The sequence below is a fragment of the Lithobates pipiens genome, unplaced genomic scaffold, assembly GCF_037356315.1.
Source record: "Lithobates pipiens isolate NorthernLeopardFrog02 unplaced genomic scaffold, aLitPip1_a1.2 Scaffold_27, whole genome shotgun sequence".
Classification (NCBI taxonomy): Eukaryota; Metazoa; Chordata; class Amphibia; order Anura; family Ranidae; genus Lithobates; species Lithobates pipiens.
In genome coordinates, this window is record NW_027507788.1 from 133563101 (window position 1) to 133585074 (window position 21974).

General features: G+C 42.4%; 1 protein-coding gene across 4 annotated transcripts in view; it reads left to right on the forward strand.

Moving 5' to 3' along the window:
- HSPBP1 (HSPA (Hsp70) binding protein 1) overlaps positions 1–21974 on the forward strand; it is a 117376-nt gene that overhangs the window by 53354 nt on the left and 42048 nt on the right. For all 4 annotated transcript variants that reach the window (XM_077457493.1, XM_077457491.1, XM_077457494.1 and 1 more), the window contains 2 exons: positions 2862–3086; positions 8727–8882. In XM_077457493.1, coding sequence (XP_077313619.1) covers positions 2862–3086; positions 8727–8882 — 381 coding nt within the window. The remainder of the gene's footprint in view (positions 1–2861; positions 3087–8726; positions 8883–21974) is intronic.

A 21974-nucleotide genomic window follows, 5' to 3' on the forward strand; every position in this document is an offset into this window, starting at 1 on the left:
TATCTAGAATTGTGTTTCTTGCCACATTTCGGAAAGTGTGAGTTTGCGTACTTGCCTGTAGCCATCCATAATTTTCTCAGGAAGAGTTTAATCCCCAAAGAGGGTCGCCCATTTCTGAAAGGGTGCGAGGTGGTATTTGTCTGATTGGTCTTGGATGAGGTATGAATATAAGTTGGTAATGGAGTAGTCTCCTGAGTGTAGCACTGTGTCGATTCTGGAAGGGGTCCGCCTGTGGACCGCACTGCGAGCTTAGGTAATCGGTCAGCTGGTTATAGTAGAAAACGTGAGTTGACGGTAAGGTAAATTCCTGAGACAAAGCCTCAAACGATTTAAACTTGCGATGGTCGGCCTGATATAAGGCTTTTGTAGACGCGAGACCTTTCAGTTCCCATTGTAAGTATATGTCATGCAAGGTGGACGAGAGGAACATAGGGTTCCTTTGGATGGGTAGGTGGCTATAGATGGTTGTCGGTAACCCCAGTAATTTGCATACTTCTCTCCATGCAATGTTTGTGTCTCTGATGAGCAAATTAGATTTCAGATGGGGTGGCAGGGCATTCAGATTGGAGTGAAGGATTGCTGCCAACGTGTAGGGGGAAGCCATAGCACCTTCCAGGTGCACGTTACAATATCTAGAGTTGCCCGAAAGCCAGTCCAGACCCTGTCTTAGTTAACATGCAAGATTATAAAAATGAATATTGGGTACACCTACACCACCCTCGGTCTTCGGGAGGCATAATTTAGGCAAAGCAATGCACGCTCTCTTACATGACCATAAAAAGGCAGACAGTGCCTTTTTATATAGCTTCTGGATATCTGCATGTTTCAGCAGGAGGGGTATGGTCTGCATTGGGTATAATAATCTGGCAAAAGATATCATTTTAAATAAATGGCATCTCCCGGAGAGCGAAATATGCAGAGTCGCCCACATCTCTAATTCCTGTACAGGAAGTGGGGGGTAGTTAAGCCCATACAATGAGGCTGGTTCACGTCCTATGTGTACCCCTAAGTATGTAATGCTATGTTGGGCTATTGCAAATGGGGACAGGTGTTTCCATTTTTGAGCAAGTGTAAATCTTTTTATGACACTTGTTTCTTAAATTAAAATCAATATTTTTTTGCTAAAAAAATTACTTGGAACCCCCAAAACATATATATATATATTTTAGCAGAGACCCTATGGAATAAAATGTCAATTGCTGCAATATTTTATTTTCACACTGTATTTGCCCAGCGGTCTTTCAAATGCAATTTTTTGCTAAAAAAAAACCAAAAAAAAAACCGAAACAGTAAAGTTAGACCATTATTTTTATTTTTATTTTTTTGTTTTAATGTGAAAGATGTTATGCCGTGAGAATAGTAAGAGAATCGTGATCCATCTTCAAAGTAAAAAAAATTGATTCTCATTTTAGACAGAATCGTGTAGCTCTTAGCCCTTGTACACACGGTCGGAGATTCCGTCGGAATGTTTCCTATCGGACCGTTTTGTCGGATATTCCGACTTTGTGTGGTCTGCATCGGACTGTTTCCGTCGGAATATCCGACGAACCAATTTTTCCAACTTGGCGGTAACATTTTCCGACAAAATGCTCCTATCGGACATACTCCGATCATGTGTAGCCTACTCTGACGGACAAAGTGCCATGCATGCTCAGATCAAATTTCTAGACCAAAGCTATTGGCTACTAGCCTGAACGTAGTCCCGTCGTAACAAAATAACGTCATCACGTTATGTACAATCGGATTTTCCGACAACTTGGTCCAACCGTGTGTATGCAACATCACTTCCGGACCTCTTCCGGAATTAATCCGTCGGAATTACTCCGACGGATTTGGTTGTCGGAATCTCAGCCCTTGTACACACGGTCGAACTCATTCCAATGTCACACTTTATGTGACCAGACAGAGCCTTTATTCCACTTCTTTTTTTTTTTTTTTAATCTATGTATTTTAAACTGTGTTTTGTAATGAATACAATCTTACATTTTTTTATCCCAAGCCTTTGTACGGTACCAAAAGTCCTTCTTGGCCTCCCAAAAGAATTCCTATTATGTTGGGACAAAAGTACCTTCTTTTTTTTTTTTTTCCCCACTTTTTTTTCTTTATAAATGCTGGCACTCTTCTAAATAGCTGCTAAAGATGTTGGGACTTGTACTTTTCCATTAAGAGAACACTATGAATGAATGACGTGGCTGTATACGCAGGATCCCTGCTAGCTGTCAGAAAAGGGGGATGGGGTGACCAGGGGGCCGGTCCTTTCATAAGATGCTACATGTAACACCCTGACTATAGATGTAACATGCTATGAAAGGTGAAGTTTTGTTGCTAGCATTTGGTATCATGTAGCATTGAGTGCAGATTAGTATAGTTGGCTCTCTTGAAGTCTAGTGTTTTTATCCTCGTTCTAAAGCAGTGAATGCAGCAACATTCATCGAATATTTACTGTGGGCCAATCTTCCTAGTGCATGTAAATTACAGGAAATGATTAACCATCTGTGAACTTTTGGTGAAGGTCACATTCACTGCTTTACAAATCTGCTCCTTGTGTATGGAGCTAATTACTTGGAGTGTAGGTACCAGAAAAAGGCAGGTTTGTTTAGTTTTGACGAAGCACACTAGTCGCGTGAAACATGTCACCTTTCATTCCCTGCCTGTATGCCTTATGTCATCTGAGCTCTTTTTTACCTTCTCTCGAATAAACTACATTGCATCGTATGGAAGTGCGGCCATCCTCTTCTTCCTTTTTTTTCTCCACAGGTTTGTTTAGTGTTTAGTGCTTTTAGATTTTCTTTTTGATTTTGAAACGGTATTGATTTATATAGTTTGGGTCATCTCCTTTTTTCCTTTTTCTATTCTGACAGATTTCTGCAAGCTGGGTGGGATGGAGCTGCTGCTAAATCGTTACTTGAGCTGCCCTGAGGCTGAGCTTCGCTGGAGAGCTGCTGACCTGGTTGGCACCTGTAGCCAGAATGTACCATTTGTTCAGGAGTGTGCTCTATGTCTTGGTGCTATGAGCAAATTGCTGAAATTACTGGATCTTGACAGCAGCGAACAAGTCAGGATAAAAGCCCTTTTTTCAATTTCTTGTAAGTGCATTACTTGGATTACTACTTCTATGTATTTGATTTAAAGTACAAATCAACCCAAAATTGTTATTTTAGATATGTGAATGCTGCTGGGCTTCTCCTGTTTTGAGGACTTCAGGCAAAAGACCTGACATTTCCAGCAACCCTTTCTGACACACCAACTACAAGGCCAGTTGAATTCTACATTAAAATAATTTTGCACTTTGTTTAAAGCTGGGTACACACCTTCAGGTTTTATTTATTTTTTTCCCGTTTAGCCAATGGGTTCAACAAAAACAAACTGACAGGTCGCCACATCGGCACAAGCAATGTTGATGCAGCAATCTCTCCCGCTGAAACATTGAATTATGTTGGGCACTCCAACCTCCTGCCCCCTCCCCTTTTAAAATACACTGATTATTGCTCACAGCCATTGGTTGCCAGTGCTGATTGAATGCTGATTTTCCAGCATGCCCATTCGACAGAAGCTGGTCATTAGACTGACCTTTGTACTGGGCTTAAAGCATTTTTTATCCCAACGCTTCTTATTCCTGATTTGTGGAAATTGGAGCAGTGCTAAATGTGACCCAAAGAAAAGAATGAAAATATACAGGTATTGATCGATTAAAAATAAATATGAATACACCCAAAACCAATTAATCAGTGAAAAAAAATAAATAAGAGGTGTATATAAAAATAAACCATAAAAAAACTGTTTATAATATAGTGTAAGGTAGAACTCTTCTACCGTGAATTCAATCACAATAAGTCCGTGAAACACATATAAAAGTTGAAAAAGTGAGGATCCCTCCACCATGTGTAAACACCAAATAAAATTTGTGCTTACCAAATGGCAAGCTAGATAAGCTTGTGACCAAATACCGGGTCGGGGCCTTTATCCAGAAATATGAACCAGTGCCTCCAATTAATCCAAAGACGTGGCCAGGAAAACCATACAGATGCCCGGATCAGGAAGGTTCCCACAAGATGGTCAAATATTGCCCGGAATGAAAGGAATTCAACATCGCATAATTCCGACGAGACATTATTTAATAAAGTAATAAAAGTTGCACTTACAATGTAAAAGTTTAAAAGTAGCAAAATAGCCGACTGGCTGTGCAAAACGCCCATCCGCTTAGACCTCTGCACGCGATGTCGGCTCATCCCGACATACGTTTCGTCAAATAGTGACATAGTCTGGGGCACAAGCAATGCACTGAGGCATCGCATTATATACAAAGCCGAATAAAACCAAGCCTCGATGTGAGTCAGACCAGAACATCAAGCTCAATGCATGGAGAACCAACATGACACCAAGTCTGCCATGCAAAGAATTGGCAAAAAGATTATAAATTAAAAATAACCTAAAATAGATTAGAAAAGAGTATGAGAAAAAAAATACCAGTGTCCAGACACATACCTACAAGCAACGTTAGTCCCCACAAATGCCACACTGCACCATTCAAGCTCAGAACTGTGGGCATAATGGAGTAACGTCCAGGACAACAAAAACCTATACAGTTAAAATGGTAAATGGGATACATATGTAGGGGACATGCAACCAACATGCCTTCCAAACATACAATAAATATATAAAAAATAATATAATAGATATTTCACACACATCCATTATATAGGAAATACAGCCAATTGGCTAATCACATATGTGATGTAAAAAAATAAAAAAAAACACCATCAAGGTGAATCTAAAAAAACTGGTAAGCCAGGACATAGGAAATGTCTCGCTATAACAATAAACACTAACGGGCTTATGATGCTTCTCCCTGGCACATCGAGTTTACAATGCCAACCCAGGATATACAGTGCCTTGCGAAAGTATTCGGCCTCCTTGAACTTTTCAACCTTTTGCTACATTTCAGGCTGCAAACATAAAGATATAACATTTTAATTTTTTGTGAAGAATCACCAACAAGTGGGACACAATTGTGAAGTGGAACGAAATCTATTGGATAATTTAAACTTTTTTAGCAAATCAAAAAACTGAAAAGTCGTGCGTGCAAAATTATTCGGCCCCTTTACTTTCAGTGCAGCAAACTAACTCCAGAAGTTCAGCGAGGATCTGTGAATGATCCAATGTTGTCCTAAATGACTGATGGTGATAAATAGAATCCACCTGTGTGTAATCAAGTCTCTGTATAAATGCACCTGCTCTGTGATAGTCTCAGGGTTCTGTTGAAAGCGCAGAGAGCATCATGAAGACCAAGGAACACACCAGGCAGGTCCGTAATACTGTTGTGGAGAAGATTTGGATACAAAAAGATTTCCCAAGCTTTAAACATCCCAAGGAGCACTGTGCAAGCGATCATTTTGAAATGGAAGGAGTATCAGACCACTGCAAATCTACCAAGACCTGGCCGTCCCTCTAAACTTTCAGCTCAGACAAGGAGAAGACTGATCAGAGATGCAGCCAATAGGCCCATGATCACTCTGGATGAACTGCAGAAAACTACAGCTGAGATGGGAGAGTCTGTCCATAGGACAACAATCAGCCGCACACTGCACAAATCTGGCCTTTATGGAAGAGTGGCAAGAAGAAAGACATTTCTCAAAGTATCCATATGCCTGCCCGTGCCATTCTGTCAACGATGTACGTCGACAGAATGGCACGGGCAGGCATATTGGCGTACAGGTACGTCCAATATTCAATGCCGCCCTGCCATCGGGAGCGCACTGCCGGCGGCGCGCTCCCGCGCTGGTCGGGACCCCCGTGAGTCAGGTCGCGGGACCCGCGGACTCGATCGCCGCGGGCATCCCCACGATCGTCTCACGGAGCTGCCGAATGGAGGAAATGCTGTGTAAACAACACTTCTCCATTCTGCCTAGCAACTAGTGACGCTGATCTCTGCTCCATGTGATTGGAGCAGAGATCAGTGTTCACTAAATGAAAGCCCAACCCCCCCACAGTTAGTAACACACCCCTAGGAACACTTAACCCCTACACTGCCACCCACTGGTTAACCCCTTCACTGCCAGTGTAATTTACACAGGAATCACTGCATTTATATAGCAGTGATTACTGTATAAATGACAATGGTCCCAAAAATGTCCGATGGGTCCCCCACAATGTCGCAGTCACAATAAAAATCGCTGATCGCCGCCATTACTAGTAAAAAAAAAACAATAAAAAATTATTAATAAAAATGCTATAAAACTATCCCTATTTTGTAAACGCTATAACTTTTGCGCAAACCAATGAATCGCTTATTGCGTTTTTTTTTTTTTTTACCAAAAATATGTAGAAGAATACGTATCGGCCTAAACTGAGGGAAAAAAATGTTTTTTTATATATTTTTGGGGGATATTTATTATAACAAAAAGTAAAAAATAATGTGTTTTTTTCAAAATTGTCGCTCTATTTTTGGTTATAGCGCAAAAAATAAAAACCGCAGGGGTGATCAAATACCACCAAAAGAGAGCTCTAGTTGTGGGGAAAAAAGGACGTCAATTTTGTTTGGGAGCCACGTCGCACGGCCGCGCAATTGTCAGTTAAAGCGACGCAGTGCCGAATCGCAAAAAGGGGTCTGGTCTTTGACCAGCAAATTGGTCCGGTCTGCAAGTGGTTAAATATCTACTGTATACAAAAATGTTTTACCTTTTTTCATTTCTACTTTAAACGGTGTGGGTTGTTTTACAAGGTGATCATTTACAGTCACTTTATGACTGATTTTTTAATAGATTTTTTTTTTGGTACAGAGGTTTCATTGTCATAGCAGCTGGTTGATGCTTCAACTCACCATGCGTGCCCCAAGCAAAATCATCAGTTTTGTGTGGCCCAAAGATACAAATCCGCTGCTTATTTATCCACTATACTACCTGTTTTAATTTTGGAACTGTTATGTACCCACTAGCCTCTGAATGTCACTACTGCTGTCCCTACCAACCTAGACTGCAGTAGCTTTATGAATGAAGATCTGATTGACTGCAATGAGCACCACTCTTAAACCACTTGCCCTCTATTTTCCAAACCAAGAATTAGTCTTGCATGCATTTTTCGATGTTGTGTACATGTGTAATGTGTGTGAGTCCATTTGCATAGGCAATTACACCTACTGTGATTTCCAGTGGCAAGAATCTGGGGTTTCCTGTGGCTGGAGTTGACTACTGTTGAGCCTGTATAATGCAATGACAGGATGTCTAGTGGCTGCAGGTATTTGCAACTGTTCTCACAACCAGCAATTACTTGTGGTGATTGTGGCTGAATGCACTTTTTTGCTCAATGTAATCGCCTGTGCAAATAGACCCCAATACCTGCTGGTTTTTATACTCATTCAGGCTGCAGACATGTTGGTGTCATTCAGAGTTAGCAACTGTACTAATCAGCCAGCCTATAGATAAAACTGTCCTATAAATCCTGGTGCCATAGCAGTATGGGCTTGTGTATGTGTTGGTGGTTTTACCAGCTTAAGCTCCCTGCTGTGACCTCTAACCTTGTGAACTGCCAGAAAGTAGGAGACACTTTAGTTCTGCTTGAAGCAAACTAATGACCTCATGCTACCAAGATGCCTTTCAAAGGCCCAGGCACAGTCACGTGACAGGACAAAGTGGAGGGCTACTCAAAGGGGAAGGCCACCCTGAAAAACAAAAAAATGTTAAAAATTACAAAAAATCTAAAAAAAAAAAAATGAAAAAAAATTTTTTTTTTTACTTACCAGAAATGCCTGTTGCTAGGCACTTTATCCTAATCTTCCTCTTCCTCCTCCGCGGAGATCTTCTGTCTTCTCTCTTCGTCGCGGCGTCTTCTGGGTAATGAGTCGCGCTGTGTTCTGGGAACTGTGTGTTCCAGAACACAGCGCGTCCCATTCAGAAAGCGCTGCGGGGCTCGCGCATGCGCAGTAGCTGCGGGACTCGCGCATGCGCAGTAGGAAACGGGCAGTGAAGCCATAAGGCTCCGCTGCCTGTTTCCCTTACAAGGGATGGCGGCGCCGGGACCCGAGAGCCGAGGGACGGGTCGGCCTCGGGCGGCCGACATCGCGGGCGCCCTGGACAGGTGAGTGTGTTTATTAAGTCAGCAGCTGCAGTGTTTGCAGCTGCTGACTTTTTTTTTTTTTTTTTTTTTTTTTTTTTTTATAACCGGCCTAAAAATGTTCCTAAAAAATTGGATGAAATTATATATTTTTTTAACTTGCCAGAAATGCCTGTTGCTAGGCAGGTCATCCTAATCTACCTCTTCCTATTCCGCGGTGATCTTCAGTCTTCTCCTCACGTCGTCTTCTAGTGAATGGGGCACGGTGTGTTCTGGGAACTGTGTGTGTCCCAGAACACATCGTGCCCCATTCGCAAAGCGCTGCGCGACTTGTGCATTGCGCAGTATGAAATGGGCAGTGAAGCCGCAAGGCTCCACTGCCTGTTTCCTTAGTTGGAATGGAGGTGCCGGGACCCAAGAGCCGAGGGATGGTTGGCCTCGGGCGGTCGACATCGCGGGCAACCAGGACAGGTAAGTGTACTTATTAAAAGTCAGCAGCTACAGTGTTTGTAGCTGCTGACTTTTACATTTTTATTTTTTATTTTTTTTCCCGGCTGGTTCTCCCCTTTTAAGGAGTATGTATGTAAATTATTGAAATGCCATAGCAGTATTGTAGTCAAGTAATTCTTGCAAGTGGTCACATGTTAATGTCTAGTAACTTTATTTGTGGCTTTCAGGCCTGATTCGAGAGCAAGAAGCTGGGCTGGCTGAATTTGTGAAGCTCGATGGCTTTTCTGTTTTGATGCGTGCCATGCAGAGTGAAGTAGAGAAACTAAAAATAAAATCTGCTTTTTTGCTGCAGAATCTGCTGTACAGCCATCCAGAACATAAAGGTAATTCAGTTTCAACTGAATTTTAGTTGGTAAAATGTATGTGCTTTTCTGTTACTGCATTAAAACCTATATCTTTAGCATATAAGGTTACTTGCACACTGTACTGATGTGTGAATATCTGACTTCTGGTTACTTCTGATTGCATAAAAACAGGAGAATGGGCTATTCTATTCTAGTTTTTGTTGGGGAATCTGTTATATGTGTAAAATACTGTCTAGCATTGTGAATTATTTATTTTAACTGATCTATATGCAGCACGTGTTTACGACACTGTGTGTACAGGCACATTAAAAACTATGGGCTTTCTTAAGGTCCCTTTCACACTGGGGCGGTTTTAAAAAAAACAGCCCCTTTCACTCCAGTGTGAAAGCCGGAGGGCTTTCACACTGGAGCGGTGCGCTAGCAGGACAGTGAAAAAAGTCCTGCTAGCCGCATCTTTGGAGAGGTGAAAGCTAGCTGCAGCGGTGCTTTGCGGGCAGTTTTACTGTCATTTTAACGGCGGTCTGCAGCTGCTAGCAGGGCAGTTTTAACCCCCACTAGCGGCCGCAGACCGCTGCTAAAATGACAGTAAAGCGCCACGCACCACTCCGGTGTGAAAGGGCCCTTACATCATAAAAAAGCACACAAAAGTTGTCTTTAGGCATCAGTGTTTAGGTATCAGTAAGATATCTGATTTTTTGTATTGTAAACAGGAATGGATTTCTTTTTCTTAATGGCATACTTTTTATTATTAATGAGCAGCAGAAAAAAATTTGTAAATATACCCTCACTTATTCTTGTACTAATCATTTTACTGCCACTGCTGTGACAGTAGGATCTGTGACCTTGTGTTTACTTCAGACTTTATAGTAAAAGTGATACATGTCAGCACATGTATGCTTAGAAGTCTTCAACAAAGCTGCTTGATCTCTCAGGTGCACAGTAGTGCTGCTGCATTTTTTATTTTAATTTTTTTATATGTGCGTACTTTTTTTTTTTTTTTGCTTCATGCATTTGCATTGCACGTATGTCCTAGGGTTGTGCATATGTGCTAGGGTTGAATCACGGCCTAAAACAATTCCGCACCATGAGTAAGACTGCTTTGTATTGGCTGTGGCAGGTACGCAGAGCTAGGAATTTTGGTGCAAAAGATTAATTGTCATTGTCCAATACAAGAGGCTGAATGATTATTCAACCCTAGCACATATCTGCTTCATGCAGAAATCTAGATCTTAAAGGATAAGTTCACCTTTGGGAACATGTTACATGTTCCATCTATTTTTAGGGGGGTAAGGTGTTCCCATTCCTGCAGTGTTTTTCCAGTCTGCTGAATCTAGTGACAGCAAGCAGGGGATCTTTAAATGTGGCTGCGTGGGCTCCACCTGTCCGACTGCATCATTCATTCACAGGGTTCTGTGAATGGCAAACTACAAGTACCGTCATCCTTTTGTAGCTGTCAGCTTGTAGTTATCAATGAACTACCATGGCGCTGTTGAGCGCTCTAGGTAGTTTGTTGTCTCTTCCTGTCAGTGTGTACCTCCCTGTACAAGGTACAGTGGGGCAACAAAGTATTTAGTCAAAGTATATATGGCAATATGTGGCTCCTGCGCTAATAAGGAAAGTTCAAAGATAAATCACATCTCAAAAGTGCTGCATACACTGCATGAGTCAAACAAATCTCATCGATAAATGGACAGAGTAAATAAAGTGGTGTTGCGCTCTCAGCGTGAGAAATACTCGAGTAAAAAATAAATAAAAATGAATGTGATAAAAATCCAAAACATAAAAAGGAGAATTGATGAACAGGTAATGGCTGCAATAAATATCACAGTGAAAAAAATATTTTTTCATTGTGATATTTATTGCAGCTATCACCTGTTCATCAATTCTCCTTTTTATGTTTTTAGGATTTTTATCACATGAATTTTTATTTATTTTTTATTTGAGTATTTCTCACGCTGAGAGTGCAACACCACTTTATTTACTCTGTCCAAAGTATTTAGTCAGCCACCAATTGTGCAAGTTCTCCCACTTAAAAAGATGAGAGAGGCCTGTAATTGTCATCATAGGTATACCTCAACTATGAGAGGCAAAATGTGAAATCAAATCCAGACAATCACATTGTCTGTCTGTTTTTTTTTTTTTTTTTTTTTATCATTTATTTGCAAATTATGGTGGAAAATAAGTATTTTGTCAATATCAAAAGTTCAGCTCAATACTTTGTTATATATCCTTTGTTGGCAATGACAGAGATCAAACGTTTTCTGTAAGTCTTCACAAGGTTGTCACACACTGTTGCTGGTATGTTGGCCCATTCCTCCATGCAGATCTCCTCTAGAGCAGTGATGTGTTGGGGCTGTCGCTGGGCAACATGGAGTTTCAACTCCCTCCAAAGGTTTTCTATGGGGTGGAGATCTGGAGACTGGCTAGGCCACTCCAGGACCTTGAAATGCTTCTTATGAAGCCACTCCTTCATTGCCCGGGCGGTTTGTTTGGGATCATTGTCATGCTGAAAGACCCAGCCACGTTTTCATCTTCAATGCCCTTGCTGATGGGAGGAGGTTTGCACTCAAAATCTCATGATACATGGCCCCGTTCATTCTTTCATGTACATGGATCAGTCCTGTTCCCTTTGCAGAGAAATTGTACCAAAGCATGATGTTGCCATGCCCATGCTTCACAGTAGGTATGATGTTCTTTGGTTGCAACTCAGCATTCTCTCTCCTCCAAACATGACAAGTTGTGTTTCTCCCAAACAGTTGTACTTTGGTTTCATCTGACCATATGAAATTCTCCCAAGCCTCTTCTGGATCATCCAAATGCTCTCTAGCAAACCTCAGACAGGCCCAGACATGTACTGACTTAAGCAGGGGGACATGTCTGGCACTGCAGGATCTGGGTCCCTGGCGGTGTAGTGTGTTACTGATGGTAGCCTTTGTTATGTTGGTCCCAGCTCTCTGCAGGTCATTCACTAGGTCCCCTTGTGTGGTTCTAGGATTTCTGCTCACCGTTCTTGTGATCATTTTGACCCCACGGGATGAGATCTTGCGTGGAGCCCCAGATCGAGGGAGATTGGTGGTCTTGTATGTCTTCCATTGTCTATTGCTCCCACAGTTGATTTCTTCACACCAAGCTGCTTGCCTATTGCAGATTCAGTCTTCCCAGCCTGGTGCAGGTCTAAAATTTTTGTTTCTGGTGTCCTTTGACAGCTCTTTGGTCTTCACCATAGTGGAGTTTGGAGTGTGACTGCTTGAGGTTGTGGACAGGTGTCTTTTATACTGATAACAAGTGCCATTAATACAGGCAATGAGTGGAGGACAGAGGACCCTCTTAAAAAAGAAGATGCATGTCTGTGAGAGCCAGAAATCTTGCTTGTTTGTAGGTGACCAAATACATATTTTCCACCATAATTTGCAAATTGTTTCAAAAATCAGACAATATGATTGTCTGTCTGGATTTGTTTGCACATTTTGTCTCTCATAGTTGAGGTATACCTATGATGACAATTACAGGCCTCTCTCATCTTTTTTTTAGTGGGAGAACTTGCACAATTGGTGGCTGACTAAATACTTTTTTGCCCCACTGTATGAGCAGACAGATACACTGTCAAGTCTGCAGGAGTCCTGCATTGAACCCGCAGTCACCTTTCCAGGCTCCTGGTAAAAAAAAAAAAAAAAAAAAGTAATAATAAATGCACATTTTTTATTTTTTTTTTACCTGCAAAATGTGCTATTATTATTATTATTATTATTATTATTATTATTAAAGGTGAACTTCTGACTTTAAGTGACCAGAACCTCTATGAGGCCATACATATACTACAAGTTTTATCCTAATGTATATACTAGTTTCCAATTGCACTAATGTTGTCCTTACATAGCTTTTCAGAATCTAGTAGCTTAAGAGCAGGTCTGAAATGTAGAGATCGGATTTGTTACTTTAGGCAACAGTTCATACTTTCCTGCCTGCTATTTAACAAACCTAGACTTTCAAGTTATTTCCATTTTGTGTGCATGCACAAGTACTGTGTAACACCTGTTGTTTTTATACTCTCTCAACCAAGAACAACACTGCATTTGGTGGACATTTTGACTGCTAGCAACCACATGAATAGGCCCTTAGATTGTTTCCCTATCTGGCCACTAGAGTTGGGCGAACGGTTCGGGCCACACATTGGCTGTTCGCCACATTGAGGGAACACCTGAATTTGCAGGGTCTCCGGCAGGTGTTTGCCCCGCTGAACGCCCTGCAATGCACTGCACGCTGCACAGTGCATTTTGCGCCCTTATTGGACAAAGCTTTGCCCAGTCATGGAGAAGTATAAGCTGATTGTTAACCACTTAACAACCGGCCCATAGCCGAATGACGGCTACAGGGCGGTTGTTTAAAGAGGAAGTAAACCCTGATGAGTTTACTTCCTCTTTCATTCCCTGCAAAGGCAAAGCATAATGGACTACTATGCATCGCATAGTAGTCCATTATGTGTCACTTGCCTGACACAGGAGCCAGCGAAGTCGCCGCTGTCCCCTGTAGTCCGCCGCATCCATCTTCTTGGTGGGGTCTCGCAGCTCCGCCGCTGTCATTCGGCGAAGCCGCGATGACGTCACTCCCACGCATGTGCACGGGAGCCGACACGCGCGGCAGCTCTGTCGTTGAGAATGCCGCGCCCAGTGCGCTTGCGCGCCGCTGTCTACGGCGCATGCGCCGTAGACAGCGGTGCCTGTTTTCGGGCAAATATCTCCTAAACCATATAGGTTTAGGAGATATTTCTTGGACCTACAGGTAAGCCTTAATCTAGGCATACCTATAGGTCAAAGTGGTTTGTAAGGGTTTACAACCACTTTAACTCTGAGAGGCCGTCATATGACGTCCTCCCAGAATTACGCTCTCTTGCGTGCCCCCTGGGGTGTGCACTCGAGAGCATCCGTGACTCGCTCCCTCAAATGACGGAGCGATCACTTGTAAACAAACCGGCGTCATAACATGACGCCGGTTCCTCCCTCCCCTCTCTGTACCGATCGGTACAGCAGTGCCCACAGTGCTGCTCACCGAAAATTAACCCCTCAATTCTCTGCCAATACTCTGCAATACCCTGCCAACTACTTTTTATTTTTTTATTTCTTTTATTTCAGGCTTCCCAGACTAGAGGTGAGATGTGGGATCTTATTGACCCCATATCTCACTGTAAAGAGGACCTGTCATGCCATATTCCTATTATAAGGGCTGTTTACATTCCTTGTAATAGAAATAAAAGGGATCAAAAAAAAATTTTTTTGGGGAAAAAAATATCAAACTAAAATAAAGTAAAATGAACAATAAAAAAAATAAAAAAATAAAATAATTTAAAGCGCCCCTGTCCCCATGTGCTTGCATGCAGAAGCGAACACATACGCAAGTCCCGCTCACATATGAAAACGGTGTTCAAACCACACATGTGAGGTTAGAGTGAACGTTAGAGTGAGAGCAATAATTCTGGCCCTAGACCTCCTCTGTAACTCAAAACATGTAACCAGTAAAAAAAATGAAAGCGTCGCCTATGGGGATTTTTAAGTAGGTACGTTTGGCGCCATTCCACGAGCGTGTGCAATTTTGAAGAGTGGCATGTTGGGTATCTATTTACTCAGCGTAACTTCATCTTTCACATTATGCAAAAACATTGGGCTAACTTTACTGTTTGTGTGTGTGTGTTTTTTTTTTTTAGCACAAAACTGTTCACAAAACGCGTTAAAAAAAATTGCTGTGCAAATACCGTGCGTGATAAAAAGTTGCAACGATCACCATTGTATTCTCTAGGGTCTTTGCTAAAAAAAACATATATAATGTTTTGGGGTTCTATGTAATTTTCTAGCAAAAAAATTATGCATTTTACATGTAGGAGAGAAATGTCAGAATTGGCCTGGGTGCTCCAGAACACCTGATCTGTGCATGTTGGGCCTCTGTATGTGGCCACACTGTGTAAAAGTCTCACACATGTGGTATTGCCATACTCGGGAGTAATAGCAGAATGTGTTTTGGGGTGTAATTTGTGGTATGCATATGCTGTGTGTGAGAAATAACCTGATAATATGACGATTTTGTGAAAAAAAAAAAGTAAAAAATCTTGATTTTGCAAAGAATTGTAGGAAAACAATTCTTAGGCCGCGTACACACGCGGGGACTGTTCGCTCAACTTTGTCCGCTGAACAGTGTTTCGGCGGACAGTCCGCTCGTGTGTGGGCTTTCAGCGGACAGTTTCAGCGGACAGTCTGACGAACAAAGTTTTTCGGAAATTCCGAAAAACTGTCCGCTGAAACTTGGTTTGAGCGGACAGTCCGCCCGTGTGTAGGCTTGTTCGTCAAACTAAGTCTCGCGCATGCTCAGAAAGAATTTACACGCCGAAGGTTGCATTGCAGTGTATAGGACGTCGTTTTCTAGTCCCGTCGTACGTGCCGTTCACGTCATCGCGCACGGTTTCAGCGGACTGTTCGTTCGTCGTGTGTGGGCAAGTCCGTCCATGCTAATTTTGAGCGGACTGTCCGCTGAAACTGTTTGACGAACAAAGTTGAGCGAACAGTCCCCGCGTGTGTACGCGGCCTTACTAAATACCTTGGAATGTCTTCTTTCCAAAAAGGGGTCATTTGGGGGCTACTAGTACTTTTATGGCATGTTGGGGTCTCAAGAAATGAGATAGGCCGTCAGTACTTCAGGTATAATCAATTTTCAGATATTGGCACCATAGCTTGTGGACTCTATAACTTTCACAAAGACCAAATAATATCCACCAATTTGAACTTATTTTTACCAAACATATGTAGTAGTATAAATTTTGGCCAAAATGTATGAAGAAAAATTACTAATCTGCTAAATTTTCTGTCTTTTTTCTTTTATAGCACAAAAAATAAAAAACCCAGCAGCGATTAAATATCACCAAAAGAAAGCTCTATTTGTGTGAAAAAAAGGACAAAAATGTCATATGGGTACAGTGTTGCATGACTGAGTAATTGTCATTCAAAATGTAAGAGCACTGAAAGCTGAAATTTGGTCTGGTTATTAAGGGTGTTTAAGTGGCCAGTGGTTAAGGAGTGGGGCCAGGAAGTTTAAAGGGGTTGTAAAGTAAAATTTTTTATTTTTTTAAAATAACAAACATGTCATACTTACCTCCACTGTGCAGCTCGTTTTGCACAGAGTGGCCCCGAACCTGCTCTTCTGGGGTCCCTCGGCGGCTGTCTCAGCTTCCTCCCGCAGGTGCTTCTCACGTTAATGCGAGCTCCCTCGCATTGGTGAGAAGCACTGCGGGCGCGCTCCCGTGATACAGCCGGCGGCTATAGCCGCTCGCTGTATCACAAGGCCCCGCCCCCCGGCGCGCTGCGTCATTGGATGTGATTGACAGCAGCGCGAGCCAATGGCTGCGCTGCTTTCAATCCATCCACTCCAGCCAATCAGCGGCCAGGCTGAGCGGCGAAGAGGACGGCGGGGGCGAGCGCGGGATTTTCGAGGGGTCAGGTAAGTAAAACGGGGGGACTGGGGGCGCCGGCAGTGTGAGATGTTTTTTCACCTTAATGCATAGAATGCATTAAGGTGAAAAAACATTTACCTTTACAACCCCTTTAAGTTGAGTGTGTGTATGTATGTATGTATATATGTATGTGTCTGTATGTGTATTATAATTTTAATAGATGGGGATGCCAGGGATTTCAATATATTATTGTACAGGAATAGGGGCGGGAGGAGATCGGATCTTAAACTGAGCTGACAGGCAGGGACGGAGAGGGAGAGACTCGTAGCAGAGAGCGGGATGACGGCGGCATGTAAACCGATCATGGTATTATGGATCAGCAGCCATGATTACTTTGGTTGGCACACACGGGGACACAGAAACAGGAAGGATCAACCAGGAATTTTACATTGTACAACGGGACAAATTACATGGCATATGCTATATGTCATGTTTTAAAGGAACAGGAGCAGGTTTTTATTTTTTAATTTTAGGGTTATAACCACTTTAATATACTCTGTGTGCTGGCAGCACACTGCAGAGTTAAACCATGACTCTCGCACAAAAGTGTTGGTTCTGATCTCCAGTAGGGATTAACACAGGCATATTTTGGATACTATTCCAAACCCATCTGAGCTATCCCACCAGGAAGTTGTCCTTGCAGTCCCCCAGTCTCAAGCGGACAAGGCATTCCCTGTCTGGTAGCAAAGGCGGTTTGTGGCAGTGACAATTTCCTGGAGGAATAGTTCAGGCAAGTTCAGACTAGTTTCCAAACATGCCTGAGCTCATCTCTGGTCTCCAACTGTTCAACCCTTTAATCTCCTTGCAATGTATATTGATTATTCAAAAGGGATTATTGTGTGTTTTTTTTTCTCAGCAAAAGTGGAATTACTCTTTTTAAGTCTGTGGGGCCAAAAGTGCCCAATTCTGCCTCAAAAGTAGCTTGTGTAGCTTTTGGAGCGTCAGGTGTCAAGCTACAGGTGCCTGACTGCTCATGTGTGGACAGCCACCTTTTCAAATGCAAGGAATTTTTGATGTTGAGCATTTTGGAGCTTCAGGCTCCAAAATGCTCAGGTGTAAATTGGGCCTAACGCCAGCTTTTACAGACCCAGATGTTGCCAAAGCTTTGCAGTTAGCAGCGCTGTTCCAAGTATATTCCATTCAGCTACTCTATGTAGTAGTACAAGTCGCCTCTCGCTTTCTAATGAGGGAGTTTGCTTGCTTAAAACAGACACTTGAATTTACTATTGTGGTAACAGTTTGGTATACACAAGTGTTTAACCACTTTTCACTCAGGCCAAATATATATAAATATATATAATTATAATTTTTTTAAGCAGAAGCCCTAGAAAATAAAATGGTGGGTGTTGCAAGGTTTTGGGATAAAAGTACAGTCATAGGCGACGCTTTAAAAGTCTTTACAGGTTACCAGTTTAGAGTTACATAGGAGGTCTGGCTCTAGAATTACTGTTCTTGCCCTGATGATAGCATGTGTGGTGCCATCTCTGTTTACATATGCGTGCAGGACCTACGTGGGCTTTCACATTTGCATGTTTTTTATATACATATATGTATTTAGAAGTCAATTTTTTTATTTTTTTTACACTATATACCATTTATTTTATTTTTGGGTCAACTTTATTGCGATCATAAGGGTAAACAACATCCCATGTGATGGCATTGGCCATGGCAGGACCTCTTTATGGAGAGATCTTGGGTTTATTAGACCCCATATCTCCCCTCTGGCCTCTAAAGCATCTAAACAAACCAAGATTGGTTTGGTCAGGTCACAAGCTGGTAACAGCTTTTTTTACACCCGACTGAAACCAGAAATGCCAATCTTCATTGCTTCCAGTTTTTAATCTCACACAGGAACAACAACGTTGGTTCCTCTCTGTGGAGTGCACTAGATGCCTCTGGTTGGAGCGGTCCCAGGTGATGAAACAGAAGAGGGCCCAGAAAAAGGGGGGGGGGGGTGGGGGAACTTCTGCTGCCTGTAGAAGTGATAGAGTGGCTCTACAGCCTAAAACATTTGATACCTGGATGATGCCGTGTGTCCCAACTTCAGCGAACACTTTTTAAGCTGTTACAACAAGTTTTTTTTTTTTTTTTTTTTTTAGAACAGAGATTTCTACTCTATGAATAAAAGCTGACTTTTGTATTCGTCGCATACTAGCACATTATGTTAAACTTGCCTTAAAACAAAGTCCCCCGCGCCGAGATCTCATCGCTGCAGGCGCTCTCATCTTCACCTGTCTTGCTTCTGGTTTCGCGGACTCCGGCTCTGTAGCTGGCCGGAGCTGCGATGACGTCACTCCTGAGCATGCACGCAGGAGTCACTATTCACAGTGCAGGAGTCTGAATAAACGGCACAGCTGTCCATTTCTTCAGAGTGCCTGTGCCAGTGATGTCATTGGCTGCATGTACAGTAATTATCTCCAAAACTGTGCACATTTAAGAGATATTTATTCTACGTATTCTTCTAGGCTTACCTATAGGTGAAAGCAAGAGATGGAAGTTTACTTTCTCCTTTAAGGGCTCGTTCACACCAGTGCCAGTTGAGCTTCAACACCAGGGCACACAGAAAAATAAAATTTTTACTTGCCTGCAAAATCTTTTTTCTTGGAGTACATTGCCTGACACAGAAATCTAGTCTTAAACAATTGGGTTATATGGCTACCTTCAGGTGACTGGTCATTGGCAAATAAAGATGTCAGAACAGCCATAGTATAACTCCTCATATTCCTAGCAAGCCTGAGTTTAATATCCTGCAGTAAGGTGTGAAATATAAGAATAAAGAGGCGGGACTTGTGTCGTGTAAAAGAAAAATGTTTTCCAGATAAAAAATATGGCAAAAATATGAATGCAATCTATACACTGGGGGGAGAACCTCTGGGGGAATCTAGGATGGAAAAGGACCTGGGGGTCCTAGTAGATAGGCTCAGCAATGGCATGCAATGCCAAGCTGCTGCTAACAAAGCAAGCAGAATATTGGCATTTCTGTTATTTTGTCCTATTTGTTGTGTGCTTCACAATAAATAATAAAAAAAAAAAAACATCTTCAAAGTTGTGGGCATGTTCTGTAAATTAAATGATGCAAATCCTCAAACCATCCATGTTAATTCCAGGTTGTGAGGAAAGAAAACACGAAAAATGCCAAGGGGGTGAATACGTTTGCAAGGCACTGTATATCCCTGTATGCTGCGGTCATTCAGGCACTTATCTAACAGTTTTTTGAAACTATTGATGCTCCCTGCAGAGACCACCGCCTGTGGAAGGGAATTCCACATCCTTGCCGCTCCTACCGTAAAGAACCCTCTACGTAGTTTAAGGTTAAACCTCTTTTCTTCTAATTTTAATGAGTGGCCCACAATTTTGAAGATGTTTTTTTTTTTTTATTTATTGTGAAGCAAACACCCAATAGGACAAAATAACAGAACAATTCAATGTGCATAACTATTCTCCCCCTAAAGTCAATACTTTGTACTTTGCTATCACAGGTCCAAGTCGCTTTGGATAAGTCTCTATGGGCTTGCCACATCTTACTACTGGGATTTTCGCCCATTCTTCCTTACAAAACTGCTCCAGCTCCTTCAAGTTGGATGGTTTGCGCTTGTGAACAGCAATCTTTAAGTCTGACCACAGATTTTCTATTGAATTGTGGTCTGGGCTTTGACTAGGCCATTCCAACACATTTACATGTTTGGCCTTAAACCACTCAAGTGTTGCTGTAGCAGTGTGTTTGGGGTCATTGTCCTGCTGGAAGGTGAACCTCCATCCTTTTTTGCCCGACACGAGAGTGCTGGGCAATACTGCTGGTGAGTGTTCTAAACAAGGGGGGCACGAACACCAAGGGTGCGGTGGAGGCTTTGCAGTTTATGGACACTTGGGTACAGAACGTTCACTTGAAAAGGAGTTTTTGAACTATTGCTACCATCACAGTTATTGCTCCTCAATAATTGTGTCTGATTGAAGATCAATCTTTAAATTTATTTTGGAACTGCACATTTCCATTAGAGCACTATTTGTAGTATAAAAATTATTGTGTTTATTTGCTTTATTTATGTTTTGTCACATATTCACTGTATCACTTTTATGCGATTTTTTGATTGCGATTATTTTTTTTGCTATTTAATCACAATTTACTTTATTGTTTATTGTACTTATTTATGCACATGTGTTTAGAATTTTCACGCTGCGCAGTTTTGGGCATTGCAGTACACTGCTATTTAACAGTGTTTATTCTTTGTAGCACCACAAGGTGATTTTTGCATTGTGAGTGTTAGTTTTGCTTTTTTCACCTTCTGAGAGATATATTCAATTTTCTAAGTGGCAGCTGGGGGGAGGGGGGGGGGGTTTGAGCGCTGTGGTGATATACTAGACGGGAGGCCATTAATAGTGTATCTTGAACCTCCATCCTAGCCTTAAAGAGGAAGTAAACCCTGATGGGTTTACTTCCTCTTTTTTTCCTCTTTTTTTCCCTGCAAAGGTAAAGCATAATGGACTACTATGCATCGCATAGTAGCTCATTATGTGTCACTTACCTGACACAGGAGCCAGCGAAGTCGCCGCTGTCCCCTGTAGTCCGCCGCATCCATCTTGCTGGTGGCGTCTCGCAGCTCCGACGAATCACAGCAGCGAAGCCGCGATGACGTCACTCCCGCGCATGCGCACGGGAGTCGTGTCTCGCAGCTCCGCCGCTGCCATTCGGCGAAGCCGCGATGACGTCACTCCCGCGCATGCGCACAGGAGTCGACAAATTAGACAAATCCATTCTTGGACTTGCCGCATTTAGTGCGCCTGCGCGCCGCTGTCTACGGCGCATGCGCCGTAGACAGCGGTGCCCATTTTCGGGCAAATATCTCCTAAACCATATAGGTTTAGGAGATATTGCTTGGAACTACAGGTAAGCCTTAATCTAGGCTTACCTGTAGGTCAAAGTGGTTTGAAAGGGTTTACTTCCTCTTTAAATCACACACACAGAATATCCCTGTATTTAGAACCATCCATCTTTCCCTCAACTCTGACCAGTTTCTCAGTCCCCACTACTGAAAAACATCCCCACAGCATGATGCTGCCACCTCCATGTTTCACTGTGGGGATGGTGTTCTTTGGGCGATGTGATGTGTTGAGTTTGCGCCAGACATAGCGTTTTCTTCGATGGTCAAAAAGTAAAATTTTAGTCTCACCAGAGCACGTTCCTCCATATGTTTTGGGAGTCTCCCACATGCCTTTTTTGTAAACTCAGAACATGCCATTTTGTTTTTTGCTGAAAGTAATGGCTTTCTTCTGGCCACTCTGCCATAAAGCCCAACTCTATGGCGCGTATGGCTTATTGTCGTCCTATGTAGAGATACTCCAGTCTCTGCTGTGAAACTCTGCAGCTGTTCCAGGATTACCTTAGGTCTCTGTGCTGCCTCTGATTTAATGCCCTCCTTGCCTGGTCCATGAGTTTTAGTGTACTGCCGTCTTTGGCAAGTTTGCTGTTGTGCCATATTCTTTTCATTTGGTTATGATATATTTAATTCTGCTCCTAGGAATAATCAAAAATTTGGATTTTTTTTATAACCTAACCCTCAGTTGTACTTCTCAGCAACATTATCCCTTACTTGTTTGAAGAGTCCCTTGGTCTTCATGGC